Source organism: Thamnophis elegans, chromosome 2, assembly GCF_009769535.1.
Source record: "Thamnophis elegans isolate rThaEle1 chromosome 2, rThaEle1.pri, whole genome shotgun sequence".
In the NCBI taxonomy this organism is placed as follows: Eukaryota; Metazoa; Chordata; class Lepidosauria; order Squamata; family Colubridae; genus Thamnophis; species Thamnophis elegans.
This window is the reverse complement of record NC_045542.1, coordinates 17,020,893-17,032,054: the sequence shown is the minus strand read 5'-3', so window position 1 is coordinate 17,032,054 and position 11,162 is coordinate 17,020,893. Positions and strand designations below refer to the sequence as shown.

Sequence of the window (11,162 nt, the reverse complement as noted above, 5' to 3'; positions counted from 1 at the left end):
AGACATAGCTTTCCATGCAATATGCTCTTAATTAAGAGGGGCAAGATATACCTTTTCCCCCTTGTTGCAGTTTTTTCACTTTTACAATTTCTTTCACAATGCATATATTTTTATTTATTGCTTTTCCTTTTGTTTTTCTTTTATTATTTTAAAAGGAATAAAAAATGAAAAGGAGGCAAGGCTCATCCACTTACTATATCTTTAATCATCAACAGCAGTCTGACTTCCCAACTTTTGTGCTTGAGCAGTTATTATAAATTTCACATTTAAAATATTAAAAGGTTAAAAGTCTTGCTTTCAGTAAAACGTCCTATGATTCACATCACATTCACATATGCTGTGTCATTTGTCACTTAATTTGATCTTATAGTTTCAGTTCAACATGGATGTAGGCCTGTCTAGATGCTCCTGTATAAACCAGCCCAAAATTATAACATCAGAATTGCACCGTAATGCTACAACAAGAATCAAATGGTCATATATTGCATTTTGTTTCTTTAAGTACAAGAAAGAAAGAGCAGTCTTATCTAAAACGGATGGGAGAGAACCAAAGAGAATAATGGTTACATGTTCATTATAATGTGGTTTGGTTTGCTAGTTGTGACAGTAGCCACTATGATTTATAAACCATAGGTTAACTTATGAACCCTGTCAGAAGCAAAGCTGTGAGACAGACCTTTTTTCCATTTTAGGCAAGCTTTCCAATTCATTACAATTGTGTAATTTATTGTCCAACATTATTGCCCAATATTCCAGTAATTTTATCCTGTCAAATGGGCTAGATTTCCCCCCCTCCTACACACAAATCATGTATTCTAAATACTTGTGGTGACTATGACTATTAAGATGAAAATTTTCTAGCATCCAGGAGACTGATACAACAAATGCTTTGTTTACATACAGGAAGCCAGATCCATTGTGCTGATCTGTAAGACAACATCCATGCCCTTCTTACCAGCTGCATAATTTGGGCCTTTGTTTTCCATCTTTCTACACTAACTTTGTTTTCACATCTCTACCCAGCAAAACACTTGACACTGCTAGCCTCTTAAAGAGCTCATTTAGAAGTAAATAAAACACCTCAATTATTAACCAGATACTTCATGTTTTATAAGTAAGCAATCTGTCAAGTTACAAAGAACTATTAATTCCACTTGCCAGTGAAAATTAAATTTTGAATGCAACCCGGTGTTTTAAAAAAGCTCTCTCCAAAAGAAGTAATTTTCGCTTCCTCGCATCAGGGATTTAAAGTATCATCAAATCATTAAAATGGCATAATCATCCAATTTATTGAAACCAAACGTATAGTAAAACATAGAACTAGAGACCTATCTGTTTAAACATATTAAATTAAAGCACGTTATGGCAAATAGGGATAATCCATCATCCACTGCTTTTCTGCGTGGAAGGCAGCTTCAGGTTTTCCTGTCATTTCAGATAACTTTAAAAGGATATGCTGAGGAGAGCCATGAAACAAAACAGAAGGGAGAGTGCGAAAAACATTAAAGCTACATCTAAAACTTCCATACATCTCAGTTCCAGTATCTGTACCACTTTCATTTTCTTGCGTACATTGTAGATGTTGGCCATTAAAAACTTGGGCAAATTTTACTTCCTCTACATCACCCTTAATGAGTACTATAATTGTGCTATTAAAACCCCTTCCACATCTATTTGGTAGCATGTATAAGATAAATCCTGATCTCCCTACACAATTTATAGAAGGTATACCAAGTATACATACAGCACCTCCAGGAACTGGCTATTCTTGTTCCTTGTAAGCATCTTTACTGGTATAAGAGAATTGATTCAAGTGCCAGCATTATTGCTTTAATGCAACTACCGGTAGCTTATTCAACACCCCTCTTTGGTCATGCAAGTACAAGACCCCAGTCTGCTATTTCTCTGAGCAGTCTTTTGTAGAGTATTATTAGACACCGTAAGAAAGTTATCGCAGGGAAGGCAGGATCCCAACAAGGCAACAACTGTGCAATAAATTACAAGCAAAGATTTTCCAGGACTGTTCTAATAAGACGAGTCCCCTCAGTCAAGAATTCTGCTGCTGGACCCTGGTGGTGTCCGGTTTTTCTGCATCCCTCAGTCATTGTTAGCAAGCAGGCAGAGGGGGCTCTCTTCCAGCCCCTCCAATCGATGGCCTCTCTTATCCACACACCAGCATCGGCCTCTCTTCTGACCTTTGGAGGTCCGGCACTATGGAGAAGACAAGAGCCTTTTTTCAACAGCAAATTGACTTTCCATGAAAATTTAGACCAACAGAAGAACATAGCCACTGTAGAAGACTGGATTTTTTAAAATATATTATGCTTTTATGTGTAAAAAAAAAAGATGGCTCATTTGAAGCAGATCATAAGAAAACTTGTTTGCTGCTCAGTATAGCTGCCACTGAAACAGATTTCTTTCTACAAGAAAAAAAATATGCAATGGCTAACCTATATTTAAAAAGGAAGCTATTTCTCTAATCTTGACCTCTTTCAAAGAAAAATCAAAAGAACTAAGGCAAAGTCAGCCACAGAGCCTTCCATTATTATTGAAGGGCATAGGATCGATCCACAGCATATTTACACATCCTTCTGAATCCATGCTTCTCAATCTTAGCCAGTTTAAAATATTTGGACTTTTGTCTCCCAGAATTCCCCAACCAGCATGCCAAGTCGACCCTTATTCCTTAGCTGTTCCCTTCGTCTGGCAAACCTGCGCATGCGCACACTGGGAACGGGCTCCAGCTGTTCCTCTGCCTCTCTGATATCTGACTCTGAAGGCAGCTGATAATTGTCAGAAGACCCTGGCCCCATCTCTGCCTCCGACACAGAGCCCTCATCAGAGCCTTCCCCAGACTCCAGGACTGGCCCATGTTCCTCCCCAACCTCCTCACTGTCTGACTCTGCTGCCAGCTCTGCTGGTTACTGGCGGCCCACAACAACACTTTAGGGAGATGGTTGGGTCAGGATATAAATTTAGCAAGATGATTGTATTTAGACAGTCCTAATGAAACCATGTTTGAAAGAATTGGAATTTGGTAGGTCTTATCCGAGCCTTGCTATACAGCAAGGAGATAATCCCTCCAAGTTCTTCCAACTGAATCAGAGTCATAGAACTCAGCTGGATTTACTTCTGTATAAGCATAAACAGGGTTGGACTTTTAAAAAGTAAGAGGAAAGCGCTAAATTTTCCCATAAATGCCATCAGGGTGGGTTTGCAGAATGGATGAACCCAGGAATTGGGGCTTTCTCCAGTAGACTTCAACCCATAGTGTAATGTATAAGGAGCAAATCAATTCTGTGTTACTGCTCTAATGCAAACTGGAGGAAGCTCATTGGACTTTGGACATGGTGTAAAATTTTCACCCACCCTTTTCTCCCACTGTGGAAAACCCACATTCTGTATGAATTTCTTTGACATTTCAGCACAAAGCTGAGTTTTCCCTCAATGACCTAGAAAGAGCTTCCTTTGCTTTATACCAAGTTTTGAAGTAGATACCTGTTTCCGCCTATAAAAGCCTTTGGTGTCACAATTGGGAATGAAGATATCTTCGGCGTTCATGTAGAGGGGGGCTTTCAGCTCCTGCAAGATGGCTGCCAAATGGCTGCGGCAGGGACCCTGTGAAAAGGAGAACAAGTTAGGGATTGAAAGGAGAAAACCACTGCACTGCAGGAGGATGGACAGGCCTTAAATATAGGTATTTGGCTCTAGGTAATGTTAGCAGCACTCTATGCCAGGGGTTCCCAAACCCCAGGCTGTGGCCCATTCAGAACAGGGCCGCATAAGCGGCAGACAAGCAGACACGCGTGCAGCTCCATTTCTGCAAGCAGCGGCCACTCACACGGGTCTATTTGCGAATGGTGGGCATGCATGCTTGCATGCATTTGTGCGAGCTGCAAGCACACGTAACTGCTGCTCACATGGAGCCATCCCTTCCCCTCCCCAAAGTGATCAGGTTGGGGTGGTGACACTTTCTCCCAAGCATACTGCCTTTGTATGCTCCCTAGCATACTGCGTTATCACTATATGTATTTGGGGCTCTTTAAAAAGCAGAGGCATCTCTTGCCAATCTCACAAGCATTTCAAAACTACATGCTTTGCTGAATACAGAGATTGGGAGAGGGAAATTGCGATGTAGATTGCCTCAAAAGCAATGATGTGCAGACTCTTTAGTTTTCTTAAGTCGCAACATTGCTGTGAAGCAAAGACTACAGAGAGCAAAATGCCTGGATTCCAGCAAGGCTTGAGAAGAAGGAAAAGGCAGCCCTATTTATTCTCTGCCAGGGCTTGGTATCCAAGATCAGGCCTCTCATTTCACTCACCATATCCAATTCCTGTTTAATACCATTATTTAGGGGGCCCTGTTGTAGCTGGGATTTGTCCACCGTGACATCTGGCAAAGGGTCTTGGATCTGAAGGAGGAGAGGTTCCAGAGTTGGATTATCTGTCTGGTAATTTTCCCTTCTGCCATCACCTAGAGGAAAGAAACAGAATTTTTTTTTTTTAAAGTCAAGGCCAAAAATATTCAACTTCGGGATTCACAGAACTTCAGGATTTTATCACAACTGGTACCGAAAAACACTTTTTCATCACCTTTAGAGAAGTTCAAAAAAGATACTGGCTTCTAATCTTCTGGGTGACTGCCCAGTTAGTTTAATGTATGCTTCTTTTCGATTCGATCGTACAGGCTTGGCCTTCTCCGGATTCCATCTGCCAGCCAATGTCGGCTGGCGACACCCCGGGGGAGGGCCTTCTCTGTTGCTGCTCCGGCCCTCTGGAACGAGCTCCCCGTGGAGATCCGGACCCTTATTACCCTCCCGGCCTTCTGTAAAGCTACTAAGTCCTGGCTGTTCTGGCAGGCTGGGGGCTGTTGAAGTATCCGGCCTCATTTCAATTGTCAATGTTGCTGTATTTTTAAATTGTTGTATTGTCTTGTACTGTCTTATTTATCCCCTCCCTGTTTTATTGTAAGCCGCCTGGAGTCCTTCGGGAGAGGGCGGCATACAAAACCAATAAAACTCTAAACTCTTTTGTATTTTAATTGAATTCGCGTTGTCACCAACTCCATTCAAACTTCTGGCGTTTTGTGAATGATCTACTCTTAAGTGTTTGTAAACCACCCTCGGTCCACAGAATTAAGTGGTGTGTTAGTGAAAGTAAGTAAGTAAACAAATATTGCTGAGGGACAGGCAGCATTCCAACTCCCTTTATATTATTGTTCCCTTTTATATCATTCCGTTGGGTTAGCAAAACGTAAGATGAAAAATAATTTCAATGTTGTTACCAGAAGTGGCCACAGGATGGAGCTGCAGTGCATTATATGCAGTACTTTCTTCCACGGGTCTTATGAGGATGTATGTGTCAGAGAGAGAGATAATGGGATAGGGAGGAACTAGGTGTATGCATATTTCTTGCTTGGGTGTATTTATGTACCTCTAGGAAAGTGTGTGTGTGTGTGTGGGAATCCAATCAGTGTGTGTACTTACAGGTTTTTTTTTCTTTCCATTTAATCGGCTAATCATATCTGATTCTTGCAGACTGCCTGGCAAGTCCCTGAAGTTTTCTTAGCAAGGTTTTTCAGAAATGGTTTGCCAGTGCGCCTTTCAGAGGGCTGAGAGAAAATGACTGGCCCAAGGTCACCCTTCATGGCTAAGGCGGATTGGAACTCATGATTTCCAGCCAGATGTCTTAACCAATAAATCACACTGGCTTCCCTCCACATACAGGAAGTCCTCATTTAACAGACTTAATGGGGGCCAAAATTGTAATTGCTGCAGTCTTTAGTTGAAACATCACGTGACTGCACCGCTGAGCAACCGCAGTTCCAGCAAGTCCTGGATGTGGTCATTAGGCCAGGACTGTGTCATCACCTCTTCTTCCCTACTGCATTCACCAGAGGTGGTATTCTGCCAGTTCGCCCTGGCAGCAGCGGCGGGAGGCTCCGCCCACCTGCCCAGACGTCATCACAGATGCTCTGTGCATGCGCAGAAGTGCCCTGCATGAGCACGTGTTCCCAGTTCCGAACCGGTAGCAAAGGTAAGAGGATTATATGCCTGGCATTCAGTGGTGGGATACGACCGATACGCCCTGGTACGGGCGTACCGGTGCCTGCGGGAGCACCAGATACCGTTTTGGTACTATGCTCTGGAGGGCCCACCCGCCCTCCTTACCTGTATTTGAACTGATCGAGGCTTACACGCACGGAGTGTACGGCGCCTGCACGACGCTCCGAGCAGCTGGAGCATCGTGGGCAGTACGTACGCACGTGTGCGCTGTGCACATGCATGTGGTGGACACCCAGCACCGTTGCACCGTACCAGTTGCAATGGGATCTGGAACCCACCACTGCTGGCATTCACCCTACCTTGTACTCCCGCACCCTAACTTATCTTTGCCACTACTTCTGCCCTTTAGTCACCCTGCATTTCGCTGCCCCTAGCCAACTTTTGCAGTCTATTTCCTCCTCCTGCTGATGTGATATGTCTGGGCCAGTGTTTCTCAACCTTGACGACTTTAAGTCCTGTGGACTTCAACTCCCAGAATCCCCCAGCCAGCACAGCTGGCTGGGGAATTCTGGGAGTTGAAGTCCACAGGACTTAAAGTCACCAAGGTTGAGAAACACTGGAGTTGCATGACTTCACAAGGGGGCACACTGACCAACAGTTGCCTTATCAGCAATTGGAGGAAGAAGATAGCAAAGGTTCGTAAGGGGGTGGCAGGAGTGCAGGATGGCCAAAAAGACAGAGCAGGGTGGAGATCAGTGGTGATGGTGGAGGAGTTGAAGTGCATCCTGTGGTTGTAAACGCAGGCCAAGCATCTGATTTTGTTGTTGGGGAACAAGCTGCACGCGCAATACATTCCACTCTGGGTCACATGACCCAAAGCTTAGAATGGAGCCGCCAGCAGCGTTCCAAGCTGCTGCTCTATTGCCTCACCTATGGGGAATACCTTACAGATAAATAGCCTTTAACTTATGACCCTTTGTTTAATTCAGTGTTTCTCAACCTTGGCAACTTGAAGATGTCTGGACTTCAACTCCCAGAATTCCCCAGCCAGCAAATGCTGGCTGGGGAATTCTAAGAGTTGAAGTCCAGACATCTTCAAGTTGCCAAGGTTGAGAAACACTGGTTTAATTATTGTTTGAAGATACGATGGTTTTTGAAAAAGGGACTTGCAAATCCTTGAAGTCACAACTGTCGCACCAGCCCCCATGGTCACATGATCACAATTTGGTCATTTGGCAACTGGTTCACATTGATGATTGCTGCAGCAGCTGCTGGTTACGTGATCACAATTTGTGAGCTTCCCAGCCAGCTTCTGACAAGGGAAGGCTGGATTCACTTAATGACCATGTAATTTAACGACGATAATAAAAATGGTCATAAAATTGGGTCCAGTCACTTGTTTTACAACCACACTGACTTATGACCACAGTTGAAATTGGAATTTCCATCGTAATAAGTCAAGGACTATCTGTAGTGTGATATTTTTTTCCTGGAGATGGTTTCTCTGCAGTCCCCAGCAAATCTGGCTTGTGTTCAAAATCAATCATCAATCTTTCCTTTTCTAGTTTCTGCTTTTTATAGGCGCCACCACCTTCATGAAAGTTACTTGTTCTTTCCACATCTACAATTAACCCAATTATGGCCTCCCTTCGGCCTCTCTCCCCAATTCAATGTCTCTGAACCAATTAATGACACCACCAGCCAAGCACCAAACACCAAGAGCAGCCTAGGAATTTCTAGATTACTGAACTTTTGCTTCAGTTCTTAGAATAATTCAAAGACCAGATTTTGTTAGAGACTCCAATAGCCAGAATCTGCAGCAGGCGCAATAGAACTGCTACCCAACTCAAATGTAGTAGAATGCTATATTCCAAGTTATGTTCTTTTCCTGCTTTCTAAATTACTTAACATTGACAGGTTAAAGAGACCTCAAGCGCCAGTATTCTTTATAAGAAAGCATCAAAAGTTTTTATCACAACAGATATTCCTCATTTGGGATTTTTCATGCGGGACAATGGAGTTTCTAACACTGTTATTAGTTTGATTGTAAGTTCTTGTACACAATAGTGCATGAAGATATAATCCTGTGCACCTACTGGATACACATTGTCTGATTGTCATCCTAGACTGCCTCCTTGTAGATTCTGAAGGCAGCTTAGATACCCCTGCGTTATATAGCAAGTACATTATTTATTTAAAGATTAACTCATGAGAATTATCTAGTTTTCCCCAAGCAAAGGATTTGTCTCTCTTTGTCTTTGATGGAAATAGATTTGACTAAAGACAGACATGACTAAGATCTTATTTTCAAAACCAAGGAACCAAGAACAATTGTCACCCAAGCAAACTTTGGGAAGAGGCTTGGTTTAACTGAATGTTGCCAGTCCATCTAATGGACACCATCTGCAGATTTTCTCCTATTCCCTTCCAAAAACATGTTGCGAAGTGAAGCTTTTGTTGTGACTTTTGCCCCATTTTATGACTTTTCTTACCACAATTGTTAAGGGAATCACTGCAGTTGTTAATTTAATCCACACACGGTTCTTAACTGACTTTGCTTGTCAGAAGGGGGCAAAAGGAGAACATACGAGCCCTGGGACACAGCAACGGTCATAAATATGAACCAGTTCCCACCCCTCTGAATTTTGATCATATGACCATGGGGATGCTGCAATAGTCGTTAAGTGTGAAAAACAATCGTCACTTTTTTTAATGCCATTGTAACTTCGGTCACGAAATGAACTGTTGTAAGTTGAGGACTACCTGTATTCCAGAAAAAAAAATGGCAAATTATTGACCACTGCAAGATAGAAAGAGGGTTTTTTGATTATAACAACCTTGCAGCAATTTCATGAAAGTAAAGCAACTCAAATGCTACAAGTAAACAAACTTGTCAGACTAATTAGGAACACTAGAAATTATTACTTATACTTCATGAGCTTGGTCTAATGCAGTGGTTCCCAAACTTGGCAACTTTAAGACTTGTGGACTTCAAGTCCCAGAATTCTCCAGCTCTGCTGGCTGGAGAATTCTGGGAGTTGAAGTCCACAAGTCTTAAAGTTGCCAAGTTTGGGAACCACTGGTCTAATGGAATGAATGCTGGGACTTTTCTAATTGCCATTGCTTTTTTGGGGGGAAAGGGGACAGATGAATGCTGAATGTATATGAACCCACTGAGATAACCATTCAATAAACTTTCTGAGCATCTCACATACAAAATAGCTTTTAAAGAATCCTCCTACACTAACAAAAACTAGAAGCTTTAAAGACATGAGGGTAGCATTAGCAATAGCAATAGCAGTTAGACTTATATACCGCTTCATAGGGCTTTCAGCCCTCTCTAAGCGGTTTACAGAGTCAGCATATTGCCCCCAACAATCCGGGTCCTCATTTTACCCACCTCGGAAGGATGGAAGGCTGAGTCAACCTTGAGCCGGTGAGATTTGAACAGCCGAACTGCAGAACTGCAGTCAGCTGAAGTAGCCTGCAGTGCTGTACTCTAACCACTGCGCCACCTCGGCTCATTCTGATGGATTTACAAAAAAAAATATTCTATAAGTTTCTGCTCATTTAAAACCTACTGTGTATTTACTCCGAATAATACTCGGCTGAAAGTACAATCTCTTCCCCCACCTGAAAAATCCTAAAAATATCCTAACTTTAATTGAGGATAAAAATGTATCATTAGGTGCATCATTTGCATGACTTGCTGACCACAAGTTCTATTAGCACTGCTGGCTTTCCTTGCAACCTCCAAATTAAGAGGCTGAGGGCAGCCCTTCCCAACCTGGGCTCTCTAGATGTAAAAAACTAAAACTCACTGCAATGATCCCCAGCTGGGTATTCTAGCCCTAACCTACCCAGAAAATATCCGTTCAGAGCAGTCTGTCTTAAAAGAGTTTCCCAATTTGAAGGAGGAAGGAAAAACGGCAAGCTAGGACAAAAACACTTGAAAGAAATAAGCTTCTTTCTTTAAAGATGTCAGTTATAGTCAAAAACACTCAACCATTAATGTGCAAACATTTGAATGATAAAAAAGGTGAATTATAGAAAGCAATCTGCAGCCAGACAAAGATCTGATAGAAGATACTAACATAACTAAAAGACGGTATAACAGCATTAGAGTTTAGAGTTTGGAGTTTTATTTCATTTGTATGCCGCCCTTTTCCCTAAGGGGACTCAGGGCGGCTCACAACTCAAAAAGGGAAGGGGGAGATACAAACAATTTAACAAGAACACAAAACTATACATAGTTAAAAAGCACAACAATCATACCATTTGAAATAGGGGCAGCGAATCTTTAGCCCCAGGCCTGTCGGAATAGCCAGGTTTTAAGGGCTATGCGGAAGGCCTGGAGGGTGGTGAGGGTACGAATCTCCACGGGGAGTTCGTTCCAGAGGGTCGGAGCAGCCACAGAGAAGGCTCTCCTCCGGGTAGTCGCCAGTCGACACTGGATGGAATTCGGAGGAGCATTGCACTATGAATGCTTTCCCATGTTTTCCCATGAGCTCTTTTCTCCAGAATTGGTAGCATTTACTCAATCTAGAAGTCTCAGGGAATCCAGAGAATATTAGTGCCATAATATTCCATTCCAAAGCTCTGGCTTTATTATTTCCCTTTCTTAGACACAAGGTATAAGTCTACAAGGATTCATCCAATTTTATAGGACACTAGCAAAATGTTGTTGCCGTGCCTGGCCAGTAGCTGGCTCCTGCATTTTTTGATTGCCCATCCACTATTCCTGCCTTTTATTCCATGAACTCATTTCGAACAAAATTAGAATTTCAGCAACTAGTTGTCAAAGACAGCAAAAGGAAAACTGAGTTCTTTCTTCTTCTTAGCTAATAAGACGGTGGTACCCTGGCAAATTAATTTTCATGTGTTTATGTTAATTCTTCTAACCTCTGAAGCTACTCAACTAAAGCCAATGAAGCATCTATAAATAAAACAAATACACAGTATTTTTTTGCTTGGAATTATTAAGGTTGGCATACCAGAACCCCGCTGGCATTAAGAAACTGTGGAAGGAGAATTCTTTCTGATTTCCAAGGTGACATTTTGGAATTTTAAGCGATAGGTAAGACACGTAAGGAGACAAGAGGATGAAAGAATGCTGGTTGTAGAAATAAATGATTTTTTAAAAATAGCACAAATTAA

The 11,162-nt window shown here is 42.3% G+C and overlaps 1 protein-coding gene across 2 annotated transcripts in view; it reads right to left on the bottom strand.

The window, feature by feature from the left end:
• Positions 1 to 185: 185 nt before the first annotated feature.
• Positions 186 to 11,162, bottom strand: part of IGFBP6 (insulin like growth factor binding protein 6) — a 45,633-nt gene continuing 34,656 nt past the window's right edge. For both annotated transcript variants that reach the window (XM_032208883.1, XM_032208882.1), the window contains 3 exons: positions 4,323 to 4,474; positions 3,499 to 3,618; positions 186 to 2,211 (listed from right to left, as the gene is read on the bottom strand). In XM_032208883.1, the coding sequence (XP_032064774.1) occupies positions 2,098 to 2,211; positions 3,499 to 3,618; positions 4,323 to 4,474 (386 nt within the window). In that variant the 3' untranslated portion in view covers positions 186 to 2,097. The remainder of the gene's footprint in view (positions 2,212 to 3,498; positions 3,619 to 4,322; positions 4,475 to 11,162) is intronic.